The sequence below is a fragment of the Monodelphis domestica genome, chromosome 6 (genome assembly GCF_027887165.1).
Source record: "Monodelphis domestica isolate mMonDom1 chromosome 6, mMonDom1.pri, whole genome shotgun sequence".
Lineage (NCBI taxonomy): Eukaryota > Metazoa > Chordata > Mammalia > Didelphimorphia > Didelphidae > Monodelphis > Monodelphis domestica.
This window is the reverse complement of record NC_077232.1, coordinates 181483550-181510149: the sequence shown is the minus strand read 5'-3', so window position 1 is coordinate 181510149 and position 26600 is coordinate 181483550. Positions and strand designations below refer to the sequence as shown.

At 37.4% G+C, this 26600-nt stretch overlaps 1 protein-coding gene across 2 annotated transcripts in view; it reads right to left on the bottom strand.

The window, feature by feature from the left end:
• Positions 1 to 26600, bottom strand: part of EDNRA (endothelin receptor type A) — an 85303-nt gene that overhangs the window by 56097 nt on the left and 2606 nt on the right. For both annotated transcript variants that reach the window (XM_001366879.4, XM_056802752.1), the window contains exon 2: positions 23548 to 24029. In XM_001366879.4, coding sequence (XP_001366916.2) covers positions 23548 to 23967 — 420 coding nt within the window. In that variant the 5' untranslated portion in view covers positions 23968 to 24029. The remainder of the gene's footprint in view (positions 1 to 23547; positions 24030 to 26600) is intronic.

The following is a 26600-nucleotide window of genomic DNA, read 5'->3' as shown; positions in this document are numbered from 1 at the left end:
ATAGAGTTTTGAATTTAATGTGAAAGCAGATGTTTTTTAATCTTGTTTTCATTATTTTAATCATTAGTTTGGCTAGCGTGTGCTCTGGGTTCTGCATTCATTTCATTGATAGAATGTTAACTTCCTTGAAGGCGAGAACTTTGTTGTCTTTGTATTCCCATTATCTAACATGGTGCTTAGAGTGTATTAGAGGACTAGTAAATGTTTTTTTTTTTTTTTGATTGAGGGGTTGGTTCTTTCCACTTTATATCAGTTCATTCAACTCTTCCCATGCTTCTCACACTTGTCATTTCTTATATCACGATAGTATTTCATAGCCACTTATTATAGTTTGTCTGGCTTGTCTTCTCTATTATTTTTCTTCCTTTGCCAGCTCCTTCTTGAGATGTGAGCAGAAATAATTCCATACTTCAGGAATAGATTTAAGAACATGGTTCCATATTCAGCAAAGGCTCAATGAATGTGGACTAACAGAGAAATCAGCAAATAGGGTTCATGTTGCTAAGAATTTCAGCATGAGAGGGAATCAGCATCTGTCTAGGGGACCTCTTCATACTATTTTCAGTGTTTTGTTTTCTTTAATGGGCCAATCAAAACTGCAATTTAACTCTTTGTCTTAATCTCTGATTAAATTCCAAAAATCTAATTTGTAGTCTCACCAACAGGAGTATTTTTCAATAATGCAACTAACATAATGGCTGCTCCATGCCTGTTTATCCTATGGGATTCTCCTCCATCTCCTACAATGGATTTTCCAGAGTGGTTCCACCCAGTCTACTGGGGGGGGGTGTCTTCCATGTGTTCTCTTGACATCAGTGGAGCACACAACAGGCCAATCTTTTTTTTTTTTTTGGGGGGGGGTGAGGTTATATTTTTCAGTCCTCAGATTTCAAAGCTATCAAAATCAATTCTCAGAAGGGCAGTTGCTTCAATCTCCAAGTTAAATAAGACTTTCAATAAACATGTGGAGTACCCATTTATGTAAACAAGGAGATTAGACTGGATGGTCTCCAGGATCCCCTCTAGCTGGAACAATCTTTGAATCTATGAAAAGGCAAGAGCAGATTTTGAGAGAAAGTTGATCTTTTCGGTTTGGGACCTGTTGGCTTTGAGGTTCTAGCAGGATATCTCCAGGGTAAAAGATTTAGCAGACTGTTAACAGTGAGGCGACCCCAGGACACAAGTCAGATCTGGAGACTAAGGTTTGTTGGGGGTCATCTGCAGAGAGGAGGTAATTGAAACTGTGAGAGGAGATAAGATAGCAGAGAGACAGAATGTAGCGAGAAGATGCCCAAATATAGAATGCTTATATTTATGGGGTGGGGGAAGTAGACAGAGTTAGCAAATAATGGACAACATGGCATAGGGGAATAAACAACTGGATTTGTAGGCAAAGGACCTGGTTTAGTATTCTGGTTTTGTTTCTTACTTCAAATCTATTTGACCTATCCCAACCCAACAAGCATTTACTTTGGGCTAAGTGCCAGGTGCTGGGAATACAAACAAAACAAAAAATAGTTCCTGGACCCAAGGAATTTCTAGTCTATTGGGGGCAATGTGGCATACAAATAGATAGATGATTCTTTGAGGAGAATTAGTACTTAACTACAAGAGTGTCAGGAGAGGCTTTCAGTAGCTTCTCCAGGCACCAGTTTCCTCCTCTATAAAAAGAGAGCATGGGGACTTTTAAGGTTCTTTACAGGGCTAAAGCTATGAATTTTTGAGACAGATAAGAAGTAATTAGAAAAGAGAAGGAAATTCCGGAGAATGGGATGACCTGGAAGCTGAGAGAGACAAGAGGGTTAAGAAAGGGGGTTGGTCAGCAATGTCAGATGCTACAGAGATGATCAAGGGAATGGAGCCTGAAAGAAGTCCGGGGTATTTCGTGATTCAGACGTCATTGGCATGTTCTGAGGGAGATTTTCATGGCATGAAGGGGATAGAAAACAGATTGCTGGGGCCTAAGGAGAGAGTGGGTGGGTGAGGAGGAAATGGAAGCAGGCAACTTAGTCAAAATACCTCCATATGACATCATAGCAAGAGGAGAGTTTAATTACAGACACTTCAGAGGCACTTTTTCCATGAATTCAACAGATTATTGTGTTGCATACGAGATGTATAAAATTTCTTGCTCAGAACAACTAGCTCCCAGTTATCTATTTGTACTGTGTCCTTTTCACTACAGTGAGCTGAGGTTCTTGTCATTGGGAAGGGTCAGGGAAGAAAAGAAGCCAAGGTCTTGAACTGATTTGGGTCTCACTGGTGACTTATCTCAATGTTCCCAGGCATTAAAGAGGATAATTGGGAACTGACCATATGTTTTTCCAGTCATAAAAAGTAATGAGAAGCAGCAAGGCAGAGTGGATAAAGAAAATGCCTTAGAGTCTCAAGATTTGGATTCAAATTCTGACACATACTAGCTGTGTGACCCTGGGCAAGTCAGTGACCCCAGGCAACTTTCTAAGATTACAAGTTTGTGAAGAATTGTTGTTCTGCTACACTGATGTCTATTTTGAAGAGATCATACAGATCTATGCCAACATTTTTTTGAAAAGAGAAAAAAATCAAGAAATAAAAAGGAGGCATGTTTACTTGCAAATCTTTGATAAACAGCAGAGGCTAGTTTTAAATGTGAATATAATAAGGATGGTTTTTACAAACAAGTCTCTTGAGTCCCCAAATAATATGCCATTCTTTGTCAAGTTTTAGTAATAGGCCACAACTCACAAAAAGTCTATCCAAAGAAAATTATTAACAACAGTTTCATTACTGGAACTAATCAATAGAATAGAACTGTTATTCTTATTTGACTTTCCAAAATGTTTTGGGAATCATATGAAATTAAAACAGAAACCAAGTGCATAACAAAAGGAAAAAACTGGCAAGAGATTTGTAATAATTTTTTAAAAAAATCTGAGAAATACAAAAAGCATTGTCAAGTAGTAATTCTCCTTAAGGCAACAGAAAAGTGAGTTCCTCATCAAGGGATTATCAAACTATGGCAAATCAAAATGAAAAAGGCTGTGTGAAATAAATAGATAAAGGGCTGGCCTTAGTGTCGGGAAGACCTGAGTTCAAATCCTATCTTGGATACATAGTGACAGTGTGACCTTAGAAAAATCGCTTAAACTCTTAGTGACTCAGACCACTATCTCTAAATTACAAGACAGGGGTCTACCCTCTTTTTGGAAAGAGTTTACTCTTGGGAATTTCCCATGTCAGTGAAGTCATATGTCTTGTCCAAGAAAAAGACAAAATGTCTTTTCCAAAGGTAACTTCAGGACACGCAATACCAAAACAAACTATGTAACAAGTGAAAAGGTGAGTGGAACCAATATTCAACATGGTTGAATTAAAAATACCCCCCAAATATTAAAAATAAGTAGACAATAAACATTTGTGACATTATATTGTATGAATAAAATAGGTCAATTTCCTTTATCATCCTTTGCTATCATAATCTGATCCAGCAATCTGAGTTTGAAAGATCCTAGGATCACTCTCAAAGGAACTCTATTTTCCTTAGAGAAGGGAAAGTCCAATTAGTAAGTCAGAAGCTTCTCTTCTGACACTAGAAAAAATGCCACTGGCAATCCCTTAGGTGGCTTTGGAGAGGTCACTGCGGTGTCACACTCCTGGCAGTTTCTGAGCTGCTATAGGATGACAGCAGGACTTAGTTGTCACCCACCTTAAGTAGATCTTTGAAAAGAAACAGACCTGGATTCTTTTTCCAGTCCTCCATGCTTGCCTGACTCAGAGGAACAGACAACATCTTTTACAGCTGAATTCTCACCTTTCATGGGCACAGCACAATTTCTGATCCTGATTTATGACAAGAAATGGCAATAAATGTGTGCTTAGTGAGGGCTACCACAAAATACGAATTTATTTTCCATTTGAAAAATGAGTGTCCAAAATACCTGCTCTTGGAGCCTAGGCCATTCTCCAAATGGTGTTCAGAATGAGGGACTCCTCATTGCTTTACTATGACAAAAAACAACAACAAACAAACAAACCCAAGAAGGTGGCTCTCTTTCTATTGTTCTCTCTCTGTCTCTTTATTCCCTTCTTTTCCTCCCTTGCTTCTTCCTTCTCCCCCTTACACTCCTCTCTTTTTTTCTGCTCCCCTGTTTTCTTTCTCTTTCTTTCTATCTCTGTCTGTCTGGCTGTCCTAGAGGTGTACCATGCTACTCCCCCTAAGGCTCTACTTGCTGTCCCTAGAGTTTCCCAAACGAAAATATTGCTTCCTTCTATTTCCTTATATGTGTTGCTTCCTAGATTTGGAATGTAAATTCCCTGAGGATAAGAACAGCCTTGTTTTTGTATCTGGATTTTCAGCTCTTAGAACACTTCTTAGTACATAGTTTCCTAGAATTGAGACTTGTCCAGGGTCAGACAACCTTTATATGTCAAAGACTAGACTTGAACTCGGGGATTCCTGTCTCCAAAGCTAGTTCTCTATACGTTACACCAAACTGCCTCTCAGCCAAATATGAAATATATGAATTCTACTAGCAGATGAATCTATAAATTGATTCATTTTGCTTTGGAGTGGAGGGAGTAAGAATGGAGAGACTACATATTGGATAATTGTATTGGCTTTTTAACTGGCTTTCTGCCTTTATTGCCTCCCATTTCCAAACTATCCTACACACTGCTGGGGGTGTAATTTTCCTAACGTACAGCTTTGATCCTAGAAGTACAAATGCTTTAGCCTGGCTTCCAAGGTCTTTTAAGCTCTTGTTTTAGCCTATCTTTCCAGGCTTAATTCAAATTATTCCCACTCATTTATGATATGCACAACCGGACTACTCATTTAAGAAAACTCATTGCGCCCTTTCCTACATTTCTGTATTTGCTCACATCTGCAAAGCTTCCAGTGGTTGGTGTTGAGTGATAACATTCTTGTATTTGAAATACATTCCAGCCATCATAAAAATGGTCACGAGTGGCTAAAAATCTTTAAGAATTCCAAGAGTACTAAGTTCAGGCCACCATTTTCTATTCATTTTTTAGTAAAATAAACTAAAATGTGTGAAGATACTTGAAATCTACTTTTTGATACCAAAATGAGAGGGAAAATTATTACTGACATTAAGTGACATGCTCTTGGTTTCATAGTGATTTGGGGGAGACCACATGAATGCATCTACCTTTTTCAATTCACAAAACAAACATGGTTGGCTGGTTATCACAGAATTCCATCCCGTGTTCCCCAGACACATTTATTTTCTGGCTATGAACCACTATAGTGGATCAAAGTATATATAGTACATCAAAGCTAGTTCTTAAATGTATCTATCAAAAGAAACTAAATTGATGAAGTTGACAAAAGTCAGAAGTGATGGAACAGAAGAAGGACAGGTGACATTAAGTCCTACTGATGGTTTATGATTCCTGATACAACAGATAAATCAAGAAGCAGTGGTACTTTGCTCTCACAAGACAGGCTATGGGCCATTAGAAACGACTTAGCTGACAATCAAGTGCTTGCAAATTAGAGGTGGTGTGGTGTGGGAAATGAGGCAGTGGTGATAAGATTCTTATTCTGATATTTGGGCTGTAGGTATGACAAAGTTTAGACAAACTTCATCTTTTTTTTTTTTTAAAGATTTTAACCTTTCCCTTCTGTCTTAGAATTAATAATGTGTATTCATTCCAAGGCAGAAGAGTGGTATGGGCTAGGCAATAAGGATCAAGTGACTTGCCCGGGATCAAACAGCTAGGAAGAGTCTGAGATGATAATTGGATCCAGGATGGCCCATCTCTAGGCTTGGCTCTCAATCCATTGAGCCATCCAGCTGACTGCAGGCAAATTTGATTTCAAACTGTGCTTGTCTCTTTCCAAAAAAGTGAATCTTTTGGTTTTCATATAGGTGCCCTGTTTCAATTGCTATATTTTTTATCCTTAAAGCAAAGAATTTCATTTTCCTTCCTTCTTGCCTCTTTTCTTATAGCATAAACCAAATTATCACTGTACTAAAACAGTATGAATGCTGGTTCTGTTACTGCATGTGAGATCCTTTATCTCTCTAGGCTTCTGTTTCATCATGTATAAAATGAGACAAGGGTGGGGAGATGGTTGGGGGATTGGACTTTCTAAGGCAGAGATGGCGAATCTATGGCATGGATTCCAAAGACGGCACATAGAGTGCTCCCTCCTCCCCAACCCCAGAGGTCTTACTAGAAAGGCAGAGGGACTTGGGTGGAGCTGCTCCCCTCCCCCTCTCACCCATCCCTCAGTCCAGCAGCCCAATGGGAGTGCTTCCTCTCTCCCCTGTGTGGGGTAAGGTGGAGGGCAGGCACAGCACTCTATATCTAAAAGGTCTGCCATCACTACTTTCATCATTTATGTATGATTAAATTTCCTCTAGCAATTGCTCGATTTGATACATAGAAACTTTATGTTTTCTAAACTTTTTCATTCAATTGGGCCAAGTGTATCCTCAGAAAGACTGGACAGAAACTCTCTCTGACTCCCTTCCTCATGGTACTTGTTACTCACTTGACATTTATCTACTGCTTTGTAGCATTAGTTGTCTTAAAATCTAGCCATACATTGGTACCTACATTCTGCTGAGTAGATGTAAAATCTTTGAGGGCAGAGAACTTGTCATTGTGTCTACTGTGGAACCAGCCCATTGAACTGCATGTAACGCATTCTCAATAAATAACTAAATAAGTCAAATTATGTGTAAAGAGAGGCATCAAGGGAGACCCAGGGCTGAGAATGTGAAGTTTTAAACAGATGAAGCACTCTTAATAGGAATGTACAATTCCAATAATGCTTGGGGCTCATTTTATGCCAAGTATGGTTTTTCCATACCAGCCAGATAGTAGAGAGCTTTTTTAAATGCTAAATTCAAGGGTTTAACTATGGAGCAACAGGGAATCTCTGAAAATTCTTGCCCAAGTCAGTGAAATGATCAGATGGGCCCCAGAAAGGTTATTTTGACCACATCTCTGTCACTAACCACTGTAGAAGTGGGAAGAGGGAGAGAGTGTGAGAAGGTGGCTTTGTGCTACAACTGAGAGGGTCCTAGATTCCTTGCAAACATTATGTCACAGAGAAAATCATCTCTAGAGTCACCCAGCTAATGCTGAAATACAGAGAGAGAACCTACCCAGAATCCTTTGAAGATCCTAGGAATAATAGGCCAGGGGAAGTGATTTTTTCTTTGCCATTCATTATTCTATTTAACTAATTACCTTTCTTTCAAATTAGATAATATTTGTAAAGAGCATTAAGCATAGGGCCTGACACATAGTAGGTGCAATACAAATGCTTAGAGTCTTCCTTTCAGTTAATGCTTCCCCTGGTTAGGTATGGGGGGGAAAAAGCATAATTCATGAAGCGCTTTTGTCCCAAAGAACATCTAGAAAATAGATGTTGATTTTTTCAGATGCTCATATATAAGGGGAAGTTTACAAGGATGCAATAATAAATGAAAACATTTTGAGGATAAAGCTTATGTGCTCTCAACACATATTCTAAAATAAACATTTGCATTCTAAAATCTCAATTCATAAATGTTCATTTGTACTAAAAGTTTGTGGTGATTACAGTTTAATTTGAACAGGAGCTAACAATCTCAAAGCTGAGAGGAAAATGACTAAGGGAATTGAATGACCAGATTTTGGGCAAAAGGAGGAATTGACCCTTTCCCTCTCAAATTTTCTCCTGGCTTGGTTGTTTAAATTATAATGTCTGACTTTTACTTGAGAACAAAGAAGGAAGTTTCATATTAAATTATTTTACATTTCATGGTCACTTTTGTAATCACTTCAATTATGATGATGGTCATATTTGGGGGAGATTTCTGATTTTAAAAAAATTTGCATTTAGATTTGTTTCATTATCTTTAATTCTGCCTTTGCTTCTCTCCTTTAAAAATGTCATCCCACCATATCAACATAGATGACAAACTTGAGGTATACTACCACCCTGCTTGTAGAGCTGTTAAAGCTGTTTAAGCCATTCTAGAAAACAGTCTGGAACTACACCCAAAAAGTTGTTAAACTTAGATCCAACATTAAGTTTATACCCTGAGATCAAAGAAAGAGAGAAAGGACTCCGAGATTCAAAATATTTACAGCAATATTTTTTTCTTCCAGCAAAGAATTGGAAACTGAGAGGGTGCCTGTAGATAATAGAATGGCTGAACAAACTGGGGAATGGTTGCATATAAGGAATATTATTGTGCTGCCAGAAATGATAAAAAGATGGATTTTGAGAAACCTGGGCAACTTGTATAAACTGATAAAGGTTGAAATGGCCAGAACCAGGAGAACAATTTATATAATGACTACAACATCATAAGGAAAAACAACTATTTTTCTTTGAGAAGTCAAGAACTGTGGTTAAGAAAACAACCAATCATGATTCCAGAAGACCAGTGAGGAAAGAAGCTTTCTACATCTTGGCAGTAAGCAACAATACAGGTCCAAAATGAAACATACCTATTCAGACATAGTTAAGGCATGAGTTTGTTTTGTATGACTATACTCATCAGTGTTAAGGGAAGGCTTTATTCTTTCCTTTGGGTGGGGAAAAATTGGAAGGGCAAATAGAGGTAGTGATAGCAAAAAAAAAAAAGAAAAGAAAAGGGTGCCAATGAAACGTCTAAAGTACACAAAAGACAGCAGAAGGAAGTACCAAAGGGAACAGAGATGAGAAAGGCAGTGTTGTGACTAATATATTAAATGTGAATTTTTTTTTAAAACACCAAGCCATGTACAGTGGAAAAAACTGTACTGAACAGAAGTTTTCAGTTTCAAATTTAATTTCCTTTCCATTGAAATTATATATTGAAATGTTCAGGCCTGTTGATATTTATTAAATTCATAATAATAAAGAAAATTTAAAGAAAGACATGGGTGTCCTACAAACTGTATGTAGAAATATAGTAATATATGCAAAGCATTTTGAGGATCTTAAAACTCAATGTCATATATTTGTTATTTACATTATATTATTAATTATTATAAATTATAATTAAAATTACCCTTCATTGACAATATAAGAATAATACTTATAAGACCTTTCTTTTAGCCTTGCAATCATAGGCTCATCACTATTTAAATGAATAAATGGGTTGAACATCACGTTGGCAACACAGTTGCTTGTGACCAGCTGTCCTGGAACAGAAATTTGGTTCATCAAAGAACTACTTTTCTTTTCAGCTGTTCTTAGAATTTCTGGACATCCTTTTCTCATTTGACTTCGCCACCATGAAAATGAACATGGGAGACAAAAACTCTGCTCACCAGATGTTCCAAAGCAGTCTACAAACTATTAAGCTTGCTACAATATGCAAAGGAGATGTTTCCTATGCTAAATGCTGCTATCATTGCCCCTTAAGACACCTACCAAAAATGGGTATTATCATGAAATGAAAATCAGCCAGCAATTTTGAAGTTAGAAACAATCATTTGAAATTACTTGAGCAACCAAACAGAAGGAAAAAAAAATGTTATTTCATAACCCCAAGTGGTTCATCAGAGAGACAGCATTGCCCAGTGCATAGAGGGCGAGGTTACCTTTAGAGTCAGGCAGACTTTGGTTTTAATCTCCTCTCTGATGCCTTCTGGCTTTGTGGCCCAGGGTAAATCATTTAACTTTTCAATTCCCCTGGCACTTTCTCAATTACAGATGATTTAGCAATCTGAACTTGTAAGGACAGTTTTCTACATCTATGAAAATCATAGGTGGATTTAAGTTTGGAAGAACCTGAGGGTTCATAATTAACCTCTTTATTTTATAGATGAGGAAACTAAGGGTCAGAAATATAAAGCAGCTTGTCCAAAATTATCTCATTGGTGCTGACATATCCAGGTTATGAACCCAATTCCTCTTGACTCAAAAGCTAGCATATTTATTTTCTATTTTGCCCTACTACCATGAAAAGCAAAACAAAATAAAGTAAAAATAAAGTTTCATCTAAGTAATTCTGGGCAAACAACAAAACCAAACTAAACTTCAAATATACAACAGGCACAAGGTACTGTTCCATGGCAGTTGGTGCATTACACAATGGAATGATTGTTGGATTAGGAGGCAGAGGACCTGGGTTTTAATCCTGCCATTTATTACTCATGTGACCCTGGACAAGTTAATTTCCTTTTCTGGACTTCAAAATAAAGGGGTTGAACTACATATTTCTTAATATCCCTTTTGATTCTATATCCAATTCTAATTTGATTCTATGTCTAATAAAATTATAAAGATGATTCTATGATTTCAATTATTGAACAGAATATTTAAAAATATTTGTGTGTGTGTACTTTAATATTTTCATTACAAGGCTCTAACTTATAGGGTGTGAAGGCATAATACATTATACACAGAGTAAAGTTTTTAAGGTTATATAGCTCTTCATGATGTCTGCAATAAGCTTTATTAATAACTATTTACTAATAACTTAAAAATTGAACCTAAACAAGAGAATATCATTCTAAAAGTAACAGCTGATATTTACAGAGAGATTTATAATTTCCACAGCCACTTCCTCACAGCTTAGGGAAGGGGCAGTACAAAAATTCTTATCTCCAATTTATATGAAAAGGAAACTGAGGCTGAGAGGTAAGGTGACTAATTAAAGACATAATAAGTATTGGATCTGGGATTCAAACCCAGATTTAAAATATATATATATATTTAATATTTATTTTAAACATTAAAAAATTGAGTTCCAGAGTCTCTCTCTCTCTCTCTCTCTCACCCCTTCTCAACTCACCGAGAAGGCAAGCAATATTATATCACTCATACATGTGAAATCACACACAACATATTTCCATATTTGACATATATGCCCCCCAAAAGCAAGAAAAATAAGGAAAACTATAATTTGCATTCAAAGGTCATTGTTATTTCTCTGGAGATGGATAGCATTTTTCAGCATTAGTTTTTGGTTTTGAACATCCTTTTCTCATTTGACTTCACCACCAATTCTCTTGGATCATTGTATTGATCCAAGTAGCTAAGTCTTTCTCAGTAGATCAGCTTTACAATTGAGCTGTTACTGTGTACAATGAGCTCACTTCAATTTGCATTAGTTCATATAAGTCTTGCCATGTTTTTCAGAAGCCATATTTCTCATTATTTTGTATAGCACAATAGAAATCCATCATAATCATATGCAACAATTTGGTTATTCCCCAATTGATGGACAGACATCTCTTCAAATTCTAATTCTTTGTCACCACAAAAAGAGTTGCTTTTGAATAAAAAGATCCTTTTGTTTTTTCTTTCATCTTTTTGAGGGCATAGATCCAGCAGTATGGCTGGATCAAAGGGTATGTACAGTTTTATATTCCTTTGGACATAGTTCCAAATTGTTCTCTAGAATGAAGGCCCACAATTTCTGCTGAATTCCAAGTTCTTCCCACTAAACCATAACTGTTTTACTTGATCATTTACTTGGTATTTGCATACTAGGCTTATCTCTTGTACTTGATTGTAAGTGTCTGGAGGTTAGAATCCTTGTATTACTTACCATTGGTTCTTTACTACTTGGTATCTCAGTACCATATTTTAAAATATGAAATTATATAACATTTGCTAAAATCAACTGAATAAAAAAAGCCAAATTGCATGTGTACCTTGGAGCACACAGACTAAATGGTCACTTTTGTGCAACTTTGGATATGCATGTTGGAAGCTGAGGAAATTTTTGAAAACTCTGGCATTGAAAGATATTTACATGTATATCTATCCTTGGGTAGTATCTCTAACTAATATATGTATAACTTGGAAGTTTTCCCAACAAAAACCAGACCTAGTTAGAAAAAAAAAACAAACAGAAAACAACCAAAAAACCTCAACAGATTGTGGTGTAGAAATCACCAAGAAATAATTCTTGCTCACAAGAGTATGTTGGATACCCAGAAGGCAATTTTGCAGTTTCTAGCTGTGTGTCACATTTATTTTTGACAATGTTACTAAGAGCATTCTTTCCTGGTCTACCATATTTCCACCAACAAACTTTAGTGGGAAGCACACTTGAATTTCCTCCCCGAGTTTGAGTCCTTATTGTCCCAATAAATCTCAATATATACAAAGTTATTATACAAGCTTGATAACAATGATGCCAAACCACGTTAATCGTTAAGTCAGAATAATGCAGTATTTAAATGTTTCAGATATAACTGGGTTACAGAAACACACTTGTGACAGTTAGAAGAGACTTCAGAGACCATTGTGGTCCAATCCATCTAGCTCAGTCAGATGCTACCTTCTATAAGTCATCTCTTGAGATCTCGAATTGTTAGTGTTTCTCCTTTACTGAAATTACTTTGTATTTATTTTTATTTTTTATAATCTTTACCTTCTGTCTTTAATATAAATATTGGTTCCAAGGCAGAAGAGAGGTAGAGCCCTTGCAATGGGGGTTAAGTGACTTGCTGAGGGGCATTTGGTAGGAAGTATCTGATGTCAGATTTGAACCCAGATCCTCCTGCCACTTAGCCACTGAGCCACTTAGTTGGCTCTGTATTTATTTTTAATCTATAGACATATTATTTTCATTCAGTAGAATCTAAGATTCCTGAGGGCAGATTCTGTGTAATTTTTGTCTTCACTGCTTTAGGGTTAGCACAGAGCCTGCCATATATATAGCAATTGGTGCTTAATAAATACTTTGAATTGGATTGAAACTCTCCCTTAACAAGAGTCCCTGCCATACATAGTTTAGCATCATTTCCTATTCAGACACAAGCTGAGTCTTGAACCCACTCCCCTACGCCCCAGTCCAAGGCTTCTTTAGTTTAAAATTGTTTGATTGAAAAGTGGGTCCAAAATGGCAGGCTTTTGCATATTAAAATATCTATAGTGATGGAAAGCTGTTTTCTCAACGATCTTCAACGTTTGCTATTTTTAAATAATGGAGGAGCAAACTCTTGAGTCAGGCAAACTCCTTCACTCCATAAAGTGATTTGGGTCTCAACACCTCTCTAACAAGAATTGGACTCCTGACCTCCTGGCTTCCATAGTTCAGGGGAACAATCTGTTAGATCTGAAGAGGTGCCGTGGCCAGTGGTGAAATGGAAACAGCTCTGCCTTCAGCCAAATGCCGCTGCTTTAGGAGAGTAACCTCACAAGAGACTAATTACTTAACCTGACTATGAGAAAGAGCATGAGATTCCCAGACACAGGAAATGAAAAGTCAGATGTAGAGGTATGGGTAGATGGAAGGGGCTCTGAAAGCTTCCAGACAGGAACTTTAAAAAAAATATACAAGAGTGGGTAATCATTTTGCAACTCTGTCAGCTCATTAGAGTCTGCAATTGTTGGTTTTGAAAAATGTATTTTGCAATGTACGCTTGTCCTAGACCAAGCACAGCAAGTGAAGGCTGCATTCCTCTGGGCTTCACGCAGGAAACAAGGCAAACCTTTGGTGATACGCATGTTTATTCTGATCATATGAGTCACTGCTACATTTCAGGGCTAAATCGAAGCCATATTTTCATGTGTGTATTACAGAGAAATCATGGAAAGGGACATTTTTGCAGAGGCAGGTCCAGGAGACAGGAAATGAATTCAGCCCTCATGCAGACTGAACTATATGAAAAGAACTCTTGACCTTTCAGGATTTTACTACAAAGGAAATGGGGGTTTTGCATTGCATAAGCTTCTCTCAGATTTATGGACATGGAGGCACTCTCTAAGTGAGAAGGATGAAAGAGAAAGCCTAGGGGGAAGGAGTTCCAGAAAAAGCTTGTTTTCAGGATTTAACTCTGAGAAACATGGAAACTGATATTGTATCGACTATTAATATGGTGAAAAAAGCTGATCACTTAAGAGATATCCAGAATGATCACAGTAACCTCAATGAAACAATGCAAAGAGACTCATGATGAAACATTTCCCCACTCTCCATCGAGAGATTGTGGACCATGAGACTCAGATCTGTCTGAGTTATAAGCTGTCAGATGTAGCCACTGAGACAATTTTTTCCCCTTAACTATTTTTCTTTATTGCAAAGGAGGTTTCCATGGGAAGTGAGCTTTCTCAGGAAAATATCCAAGTATAAAAACCAAAGTCATCAAGAAAAGATTACAAAATTTAACTTAGAATTATGTGCGTGTGGGAAAAAGGGGTCTTTCTCCTGAAACGACTACAGGATGCTTTCTTACAATACCATATACATAGTGGGAAAAGGTCCAGCTGGAACTCATCTCACTGAGAAATGGACAGAAACATTAGTCGTGGGAGCAATTAGATCCCTCTGATCTCAGAGAATACTATTCCAATATTTAGCTCTGTGTCTGTGATCCCAACTATTCTTTTGGAGTTAGAAAGAGCACAAGCCCTTTCTCTTTCTTGAAGATGCAGGGCAGGAGCTATATGTACATTACATATGAAACTACTGGCAATATAAATAACTTAGAAATGTAGTGTGTTTAGATCACAAGTGAGCCTCTAGTTACCAACTATTAAAAAAGACTCTTTTGTAGGAGAGAGAATATAATGGAATAGAAAATTAATTAGACTTGGAAGTCAGGAAAGAATTGAGTGTGAATCCCACCTTTGTCACCAGCTCTGTGACCAAGGGCAAGTCACTTAAGGTTTCCAAACCTCTATGTCCTTATCTGTCAAATGGAGATAGGAATGCCTAGCTCACAAGATTGTGAGCAAAATTTTTTTTAAATGACTTTTAAATCTTAAGGTTATATATAAATGTTAATTGTTATTTTAAAAATTCAAATGAACTTCATTAGTATAGTATGGAACCTGATTCTTCATATTTCATTCTAATATAGAAGTCACTCCGAACAAAAAAATTGCCTGTAAAATCATGAAATAAAACAAAATCATGGAATCTGAGTGTTGGATGGTCCTCTAGAGATCATTTTGTCTAACATTTATATTTTATAAATGAGGAAAATGAAGCCCCAGGAGGTTAAAAATAACCTGCTCAAGATGATTTGGTTAATGGCTCGGTCACTCTCCTAACTCTTAGTCCTGAGCTCTTTTTCACCTTATAACACTGACACGACTAAGACAAATACTACTTAAATATTTATAATAACCATTTTTCTTGACTTGGAATTTAGACATTGCTATTGGCGGATCATTTTGGATAGCTTTCTCCAGTGTCAACTCCTAAAGATACTTCCCAGGCTGGGCTCTCTCCTCCTCCCAATTTCCTTTTCTTTACTAGAGGGATGGCTTAGCTGTGTTCCTTTGCCTTGTCACCACCTGCTGCTTCCAGATAGGGTTTTTCTTTTCTTCCCTGGCTTTCAGCCTAAAGAATAGATCATAGAATCTCAGAATTGGCGGGGATCTCCCAGGGTATCTAGTCCAAGCCATACTTAAGTAAGAATCTCTTCTGCAGACTATTGAAAGAGAGGTCATCCAGTTTTGGTTTGAGGGCTTTTAACAAAGGGGAACTGATTAATTCCCAAAGCAACTCATTCTCCTATAATTTTTAGACCTCTAATTTTTAGGCCATTTTTCCTAATGTCAAGTCTATGTTTATTTCTTTGTAGCTTCTACCCACTATTTCTACTTCTACTCTTTGGGGCCCAGCAAAATAAGTCTAAATCTTTCCCATATGCAGTCCCCTTCAGATACCTAGAAATAGATATCATATCCCATTTAAGTCTTCTCTAGGCTAAACACTTCTAGTTCCTTCAATTGATTCTCCTATGGCATGCTCTTAAGACCCTTCACCATCCTAGTCTAGCTTATCGACTCTTTAGTTGTTTAGTCATAACTGATTCTTCATAATCCTGTTTAGGGTTTTCTTGGCAAAGATAATGGAGTGATTTGTCATTTCCTTCTCTAGCTCATTTTATGGAGAAAGAAATTGAGGCAAATTGGGTTAAGTGACTTGGCTAGGGTCACATAACTAGTAAGTGTCTGAGGTCAGATTTGAACTCAGGAAGAAGAGTCTTCCTTACTACATGTGGGACGCTCTATCACTGTACCATCTAGCTATTCATGCTGTAGCCAGCAGCTAAACTATTACTCTCAGAGCTGAGTACAATATTCCAGATGTTTTCTGATTAGGGTAAGGCAAAGTAGGATCACCACCTCCCTACCAACCAAGTCACAAATATTTTTTAATGTATTTAAGTTGAATGTAAAACAGTTAAAAATATTCTTCTCAGCTTTCTCCATTTCCCCCCACTTAAACTTTGTTGGCAATGGCAAAGACACAAAGGGGATAATAGTGGATTTTTGAGGAAACAAAGGATTGAAGAAATATTTATAGACTGGTATAATGCTCAAAGTAAAGTCTTCTGAGCTTCGTTATGGGAGTAAAAAGGATGATTTTTGGAGGTAAGGAATAGGAGATGTCTCCTATGGAATAGTAGATAAGAATACTGGGCTTGAAGTCAGGAAGACAGTGCAAATATTGTCTTAGACACTATCTGTGTGTCTCTATGCTTTCTGTGCCTCAGTTTCTTATCTGTAAGATAGGATTACATTCAATGGTGTCTAAGGATCCTTCCAATTCTAAATCTACGATCTTATGATGACAGAATTGAGATCATAGAGATCCAGGGGAGTCTTACCTCTATAGTCATATCCATAGAGCCTTAATTCTGGTTCTAAACCCAGTATATGGTCAGAGAGAAAGAAGAAAGAAATATCAAACTATAAGAAAGGAAAGTTCATTGAATTCCTCTGGCCACTCTAGGTTGTCCATTTCCATGTAACAAAATTATTTAAGGGAGACATAAGTAAGTTGCTTATAGCTTCAAATTTCTAATACTGAATACTCCAGCTTACGAGCCAAGTCCAATCTTTAAAGCTACCTTGAAAAAAAAAAGAATCCCTCAGGTTCTTTCTTATAGCATTATGGGAAACATATGTTCTGGCTAAAGGGGTGTGCTAGTTCATATTTGTGCCAGATATATATTCACTAACCTTCACAATATGAAGCATCTCTTTGTTTAAGCCATCTTTTTGTGTCTTGATCCCAGATGTTAGCATATAAAAGTCTTGGTTGAGTATGAAAGTGGGTAATACAACCCATATTTTATGTATCAATGGCCACTAATGACTTAGTTTTGAGCCACAATGCACGCGCGTGTGCGCGCACGCACATACACACACACACACACACACACACACACAAAGTTTGCTTGCAATGTGAATAAAAGGATTCATTAATTTGATTGTTTCTCCACTCTGATGAGCAGAGACATCTATTCTTTCTACATATAGGATTATAGATTTAGAGAAAGGTTTATCAGATTATTGACCTAAGGCTGGATGAGTCCTGAAAGAGCATCAATTCACCCCCTGATTTTAGAGATAAGGAAACTTTGAGGTTGTTGGATTTCTGGGTATTATCCCACCAATTAGTCAATCAATCAACATTGCTAAGTATCTACCTACTATGTGCCCGGAACTGTTTTAAATTCTATGAATACAAAGACAGGTAAAAAGTCAGTCAGTCCCTGCTCTGGAGGACCTCACAATCCAGTGGGTGAGACAACATGGAAATGTTTTGATTGTTTTTGAAATGCTAGTGTGTCCTAATGGACCAATATAGCTACAAACATTTTTATAAACAGACCAATTTCCTTTTTTTAAACTTCTAGATTTCTTCGATTCTGCAAAATTGTTTTATGAAGAGAATATATAATTGATTTAGGTTGAAGAGCATGAATTAGATATTTTAGTACTTACATCCCAGAAAGTTTGTGCATCTTCCTGACGCCTGTCTTTATAAGCTTTCTGTGCTATCACCTAACTCTTCTCTTGGGCTGTCAAAATCAGATCCAAGACAGTACATCCAGGAAGAAGAGTTTGGGAAACTAGGAGACGGGCTACTTTTTTTTTTCACTTGCTTTATTTCTCCTTGTTTAATTCTGGCTGCCTGATTTATATTGTGTTTGGTCTGGTTCTATAAGCTCATTAGTGAGGGGTGCTCTCCCAATATGGAACTATTCGCCAAAGCACATTGGCAACTGTTATATAACTTACAAGCTTGGGGTCACTGATTTTTCAGTTTCAGTTTCAGTGATGTGCTCATCATTACACAGCCAACATAAGTCAGGGACTTGACTTAAAACCAGCTTTCTGACTTCCAAGCTGACCCTGTACCTATTACCCCCAATTATTAGCTCATGGAATTGTGGAAAGAGGCTGATTTAGCAGTCAAAAGAAATATGAGTTCAAATTCCACCTCGGTCACTAGTTGTGTGACTTTGGGGCAGTCATTTTATGTCTTGGATCCTCAGTTTCCACATCTATAAAATGGGGATAATGATACTTGCCCCACAGGGCTTTTGGAAGAAAAGTGCTTAGTAAACATCAAGGTGTTATATAAAGGCCAATTATTATCACACACATTGGGGGAAAAAAACCAACCTTAGCTTTTAGAGTCCAAGAACCTGGGTTCAAATCCTACCTCTGTCTCTTATTTCCTATGTGACTTTGTATAAGTTCCTTAACCCTTTTCCCCTAAGTTTTCTCATCTGTAAGATGAGGAGGTTGGACTGGATGGCTTCTGAACTCCCTTCTAGCTTTAAAACTAAGTTCCTCTGATCATCATTGTTAAGATTGTTAAGGCCCATAAATCCTTTATGTAAAGCAACTTGTAGTTTCCTTTGTTTCTTTCCAAGCCTATCTCTTATTATACAGTGCTTTGACCTTCCATTCTCCATAAAAAAGAACTTGGAATTGAGAAAGCACATTACAGAGACACATAAACCCAGCATTCTCACCAACGATAAATTCTACATTTGGCTGCCTGCCTGACAAGAAACTAACAAAAATAATTGAAAAGCAGCCCGCTATAGAGAAAGAGCACTGGATGGAGACACAAAGGACCTGGGATGGAGTCTCAGATCTGAAGTTTCCCAGCTCTTTGATGCTTAACCTCTGGTTTTGTTTTAGTTTTGGTCCAGCCTCAAAATTTCATAGCTGAGTTAATCAGCTTAGGTTAGGGACCCTTGTTAGGATGGAGTTTTCTCTAGTGATGAGTGAGGGCAAAGTTATCTAACCCCACTATTATGTAGCCAGTCCCCCATACTGGACATCCTGTCTTCTGCCCTGTCCTTCTTCCTTCCCCTTTCTGCCTGCCTAGAAGCAGAAGACAAGAGGCATCTAAGCCATGGTTTCTGTCATCATTGGAATGAGCTCATAATCTTGTTGGAGGATAGACTGACCCACAGAGACTGTGAGAGAGCAAAGAAATACACGTTCGAGAGTTAAGCAGCATTATAGATAATAAGACATTAAGCAGCAGATCAGAAGTATAAAGAGTTCCCAGAAAGGAAAGATCAAGGTCAGCTGTGGAGGTGTCAGGTACAGCTTCACACAGATGACAGGACTTGAGCTAAGCCTGGAAGAATGAGTTGTCTTGGAGCTGTGGGCCAGACATTTCAGGCAAAGGGAACAAAGGCCAAAATGATCACACAATGTATATGAGAGTGAGACTAGCCATGCTGGACCTGAGCATCCATATGGAAGGTCAGTGGGAGATTAGACTGGACAGGTAAAGCAGGATCTGCTCATGAGGGCATTGAATGTCTGCACAAATCTTGAAGACCAGAGGCAGTAGGAAGTAGCCATAGAAAGTTCTTGAACAAAGAGAAAAAAATTGATGGCCATTTGTGCTGACTCATTGAGTACACATCATTCAGATGGTGCTTACTTATGAAAAAAACTGAGGGCTGAGTAGATAAGCACTGATCACATGTATGTTTAAAGCCTTGAGACTTTATGCTGGTGTTTGGAAACTGGTCTTTCCTGTGATCCTTCTAATTGTAGCCCATCAGTTGATTTATAGCACTATGTGAGATAAGAGTGGCTTCAACTTGCCTTGAATGGGGTTTGTCAGGGCCACAGAACACCCATTAATTTTACAGTTATCAAGGAACACTGATAAAATGAGGTAGGAGGTTTGGTTGATGTTCCCTGGCTTTGCAGGGGAGAAGAGGGGATTTCACAGGTAAGAGCAGATTACTAGCTGTGTCCCTTTGGGTGAATCGCCTAATCCCTCTGTGCCACAGATTCCTGATCTGTGAAATGATGGAGGTGGACACAAGGGTCTCCTCTAACACCCAGCCAACTCGAAGTGTTGTGATTCTTTGATCTTGTAAGCACCACCAAACACACTACGAGTTCTGGCCCCTGGAAAAGGACAAGGGACTTCAGAATCTCATGGCCTAGAAGGATTTTCATCACATATTTCAAGAGTTTTCATGTACATGGATTATCTCTAGATGGCAAAGTCAATCTGCTAACCCAAATAAAAAAGCCCTACTAGGAGTTAGCAAAGATGACTCTAAATGTGAAGGTTTTAAGCCATTGATTGGGCAACCGCTACTCATGTTAGATTAATTGGTATATCACTATGGCTCTAGTTAGGGCTGAAGTGACTAGAGGCAAATTCCAAACACAAGAAGGAGAACTATATAAAATCACTGATAGTGAAGTGGGTCACCAAATATGCAAAATTAGATTTAAACAATCGCTCCTTTGTAGACAAATATCTTCAAGATCCCTTTTCTCCTCCTCCAACTCTCAGTCTCCAACTCTCCCCATTACTAAAAGTGCTTGTTGACATATAGTAAGCACTACATCAATGTTAGATATTATTACTATTTTGCAAATGTTTATTCTGCATATTTTTATGTGTACATGTTATCTCCCTCTATAGAACATAAGCATCTTGAGGGAATAAGGGATTGTTTCACTTTTGTCCTTGTAATTCTAGTCCCTTGCACAGGACCACACACACAACACATTAATAAATGCTTGTTTATTGACTGACAAAACACAAGACCCAATTTAGATGTGTAGAATGGTCCAAACATAATTTACTTGAGACCTTGTAAAATTTATGATCAAACCAAAATGTTCTAGGAAAAAAATGTGTCTACATGCATAAATACTAGTAGTTGCTATTGCTAAGTATAGCTTTTTTCTTTGTCCATGTAATTTCCATTTTTAAAAATGGTGTCATTAAAGCATGGACATGGGTGTCATTGGTTTTGATGCCATTTGAAGCAAGTCCTACAAAATATGGTCACACCTGCTCTGTAAAAAAGTTAAAGTTATTTCATGGAAAATTCAGGAGACATTTTTAGAAAAGAAACGAAGAATCAAGCTTTCTCTAATGTATACAAAGTATTTAAAATTAATTCCACATTTTCAATTTTTTAAAAAATCAGAGTTCTGTTTGGAATTCCAAATAGGAAACACATGAGTTTGTCCCCAGGGTGGGAAAAAGCCCAACAACAAAACAAACATGTAAAGTATTTGATATCATATAACTTTGCCTCGTTTAATATGTAATGTTTTTCTCTTGTTTGGAAAACTTTCCCATTTTTAGTGTTTGTAATTGCAAAATAACAAATGTAGAACTTTGATTGTCATTCTCATTATGTCAGTCATGTTTTTGGTCTGGACCAATGATTTCATTGGAGAAGTCTCAGGCAATTCATTTCTAACTTACAGTTTTAAGAATTGGACTATAGCACTAAGAAGGTAGTCTACAAGACTGGGGAGTGTCTGAGTCAGAACTTAGACTCAGATTTAATCTCCTTACAGTATTGGCATATCTATTGTGAACCTAATTAAAATTATCCCACATTAAGTAGTCAAAACTTGCCACTTAAACTAGTGTTCTAGGGAGGGCCTTGATTATTGCATCCTACATATAACTCTGTTCTTATGAACATACAATGAAATTAAGAAAATCACAAAAGATGGACAAAGATCTGGGTTCAAAGTCTGCATCTGTTGTTATCACATATTTGGCCTTAGGTAGCAATGACATGGAATACAGGGCACTGAACTTCAAGTCCAGAAGACCCAAGTTCAGCTCTTCGAATCTCTCTTCAGACATCTGTTAGCTATGTCACCCACGGTAAATCTCTTGACTTCTCTGGACTTTGCTATTCTCCTTTATTAAAGAGGGGATTGAACTAGACAACCCTTAAGGTCTCTTCTACCTCTAAATCCATGATCCTATGACAGTGACCCAATATAAAGGTGCTCAATTTTGTGACAAAGAAATGGCAATTTGGTCTGAGTAATGAAATGATGGCAAGTCACAAAGTCAGAGGTCTGAAAACTAATCACTTGACCCATTGCCATCCAGAAAGGTAAAGAATGGACTTAAAGTCCAGAATGAGACATGCCATTTTGGACAAAGCCAGTATGGGAATTTGTTTAACTGGACTATATGCATATATTGGCAATTTGGTCTGAGTAATGAAATGATGGCAAGTCACAAAGTCAGAGGTCTGAAAACTAATCACTTGACCCATTGCCATCCAGAAAGGTAAAGAATGGACTTAAAGTCCAGAATGAGACATGCCATTTTGGACAAAGCCAGTATGGGAATTTGTTTAACTGGACTATATGCATATATTTATTGTTTTGGTGGGTTTTGTGACTGTTCTTTGGGAAGAGGCATCAAAGCAGTGGAAGAGAGTGATAATCAATGCTTGTAAAAAGAAAAGGAAAAAATAATGTTAAAAAACTCACAAGAGTCAAGCCCTACAGGCATGGACATAATTACTCTACAAAATAATTGAATTTAAAATTTGATTTGAATTTTCAGGTAATCATTGAATGAAACAATGTCTTTTTCTACTTGTGGTTGAAATAAATTAAAGTTAGCCCTTTTCTCTGGCTTGTTTAGAGTGAAAGAACAGAGAACTAAATCTTTCTGGCTTGTGTCAGTACTAATAGTGCCTACAGTGGTAAGAAGATAAGCTATTTCTAATCCTTTATACAGTTAAAACTCTACAGAAGGATCTGTGAATTTCTCAGTGTGGGAATTCATTCTACCAAAGTAGATCACAAACTTTCTCTGGCTTCTCCTTATGGAGTTGTTTGAGCCATGCAAAAGTTAAATTGCTTTTCTGGGGTCATGTAGCCAATGGGTCAGAGGTAAAATCTGAACCCGGCTCATTCTGACTTAAATCCAAATATTTTCTCCATGTTCCAAGCTGTCTCTCTGAAGTTTACAAATTTAAATGTAAAATCTTCTGCCTTTCTCAAATGACTCTAAAGGCACTTAAACAGCTCCATTTCTGGGAGATAAATAAGTGATAAAGTTAAGTCCTCTGCTTAGTCTAGTGACACTTCAATCAAATCCACACAATCACAATTTTACAATAATTGCAATAACCCTGATTTTTTGCCTGAATTATTCAAACAGCTGAGGAGGGAAAAAAAAGGCGGGGCTCTTTGATTTAAGTTATGTAAGTGTCAATCTTTTCTCATAATTCACAAGATCTTTGGCACTTCTCTTTGTGTAACAATGTTTTCCCAGGAATCAATTTAAGATTTGCAATTAATGTTGGTAACTTTAAACTGTTTATTTTATGAAAGACATGCTTTCAAAGACACTTTCCAAAAATCATCAATGGTATCACTAACTAGGAGAGAAGCAGGATGATATTCTTCTTCTGTTCAAAATAAAACCTCCTCCATCTTAAGAAGACAACAGAGGATAGCTCTTAATATAAATGGAAAGGAATTGACAAGAGATAGTGGAGGTCCTAGAAGATCTTGACATTAGAATGACAGATAACTGAATTATAATTCAATCTACCATCATGACTTACCTTAAATACATTGATAGGGATATCAATGACAATATAGATTAGGTCTCCCAGGGCCAGGCTGGCTATCAGTGCATTAGGGCCATTCCTCATGCATTTGTTCTGGTAAATGATCCTGAGCAGAGTTGCATTCCCCACCATTCCAACGATGAAAATAGCACAAGATATCACAGTGTTGATGTACTTGAAGACTGAAGTGATTTTAGTCTGCTGAGGGCAATAGTTACGCATTGAGCCATTGCTTGGCAGGACCAAAGAAGTGGGGCGGTGGGTAGTGAAGGGGAGGCTGGGTTCTGTCCCACGAAATGTGGTCAAGTCATCTACAGGATCGCTCAGATTTGTGTGATAACTTTCAGGATTGTCACTGACCACACATCCAGCCAACAGGAGCCAAAAGGAGGCCGTGAGATAAAAGGTTTCCATCTTAAAATCAAGTAAAAGTTCTGTCTCTTGCAATATTAATCTCTTGCAGTCACTTTTTTCACCTGGATGGAGAGAGAAAAAAACACTTGATTGTAAAATCTAATCCCCTTTATCAAAGGCTGGAGAGAATCTTTTGTAACTAGGCAAGACATTTCAGTATCAGAGTAACCTGATCATTTTCCAGAATACCTGAAGAAAAGATCCCTGCCTGCAGCAAACAGGTAGTATAATGGCTAGCGTACTAGATCTCTGAAGTTCAGAAGACAAGTTCAGAAACAGTCACTTAACCAGTTATACAACCCATTTAAAATAATTTAATCTTTCTTAGCCTCAGTTTCCTCATTGGAAAAATGGGGATACTAATAATATTTACCTCACAGAGTTGTTACCAAAGTCACATAAATTAATAGCTGTGAAGCACCTTAAAAATCTATGCTTTGTAAATGCTGTTGTTGTTATGATTTAATTATTAGTATATATTGTGGTGCTGTGGAAAGACCACTGAACCATGTGTATGAACTTGGACAGGTTACTTCTCTGGGCTTGAGACTCCTCATCTCTAAAACATAGAGTTGGACTAGAAGATTCTGAGATTCCTTCCAACTCTAAATCTATGATACTGTGATAATCAATGATATGGGCTAGTATTTATTGGCAAATGTTACAAAGCCCATTCTTTACATAGAAAAGAGAGGACTGGCTGCTAAGTTAAGGCATGTAAGAAAATATATTTTAAAGGATGATGATGGAAGAAAGGCTACTTATAAACAAAGAATTGTCATCCAATTGGAAAAGTTCTAAAAATGTAAGTCAGAATTGAACTTTATTCAGATGTAGATTATAAAGCTGCAGTAAAATGGTCAGATTTTCTAAAAGCAAATTCAATTTTATAAATAAAATTTTATCCTTGTAGTAGCACATTTTTTAAACTTAATACAAAAATTTTAAAATTCTAATTGGGTTCAGATCAAATGCCACACCTACAAGAGGTCTTGATCTCCCCAGTTGTTAGTTTTCCTCCCCCCAAAAATTATCTTGGTTTTACTTATAGGATTATACATTTAGAGCAGAAAGGGACTTAAAATTATTTTTAAAAATCATATTTTTATTTAATAAGCATTTATTCTCTCTCCTGCCCACCTAACACCTCATTTAGCAAGGGAAAAAAAGAATGAAAACTTCCAACAAATTTGCATAGTTAAGCAGAACAAATTTTCCTATTGGCTTTAGTCAAAAATGCATTTTTCATTTTAAGACCATCACTTCTCTGACAAAAGGAAGATAGGTAGTATGCTTTTTTTGGTCCTCTGGAATTGTGGTTTGCCATTGAATTGTTCCAAGTCCCATAGTTTGAAAGGGACTCTAGATGCTTTTATTTTATAAATCAGGAAACTGAGGTCCAGAGAATTTAAATAATTTGCTTAAGGTTGTCCAAGTAAATGGATTTGAATCCGGATTCTCTGATTCTGAATTAAATGCTCTTTCTGCTATACCATACCCTCTATCTACATGAATGTTTTTTTTTTTTCTTCATAAAACATGGAGAAAGGACTGTTTAATTTTTTTTTTTTTTTTGCATCTACCCATCAAGGTGAGCTGAATCTAATTGAATTTTGTCTGAAGGAGCACCTGGGTAATAGTTTTATATTCTTCACTGAAATGTGCCTTTGAGCCCTGATTAATAAATGCTAAGCCCCCTAAGTTTGGGGCAAGGGGATATCCATCATAGCTTTTGCACCTTACGGTGCTTTTTCCAATAGAGTCTATGAGAAGCAAACATTTCTGAGGCATTGAGCAGCCGTAATACCCAAGGACAAAGCCACATAGCACTTCAGCCCAAAGATAAGGGCAGGAAAGACTGATTTTGCTTCTCAGTTTGACCACTGCAGTTGAACTCTGTGTGCTAACTTTCTAAAAAGAGATGCAGTTTCCCAGAAGTGGAATGGGCTGCTTGCCCATGGCTGCCTTCTAAGAGGATCACAGCTAACATTGCTTGACACTATCACATCTTTCATCAGAGTTGCTCCAGAGGCTTGGAGCATCACTACTTTGCACTGATTAGCTTTGACTGATTACAAGGGGAAACTAATGAGGCCAAGGTTTGTGGGTTCTTATCCTGGGATCAGCCTGACTCCACATATCAGCCCCTCTCTTTCTCTTTCTTTCCCAAATACAATCACATACCATCCCCACTAATTACCATATCTGTGCCAGTTTACTCATACACACATGGGATTGGGTCAAGGCAATGCAGGGGGTTGAGTTCCATGAAACCAATCTATGCTGGCTCCAGAAAATTCTCTACTCAATCAGTTCAAGTGGCTTCCAATTGCCTCTAGGATTCTGTGTAGCTTTTAAAGCTTTTCAAAACCTGGACTCTTCGAAGTAGCCAAATTGGCCTTCTCGATATTCCAAACATCCGACAGTCCCATCTCCCATCTCCCTTCCTCTCCTTAACTTTGCCTCACAGAACCCCCTCTTGCTATAAGGTGTAGTTTAAGCTCCATCATGTTCATGAAGCCTTTATTGATCTCTTAACTCCTACCCTCTAAAAACGACCTTGAATTTAACTACTATGCATATGTTTGAATTTATTTGCTTTATAAGTTATACCATATTATTTCATATATTCT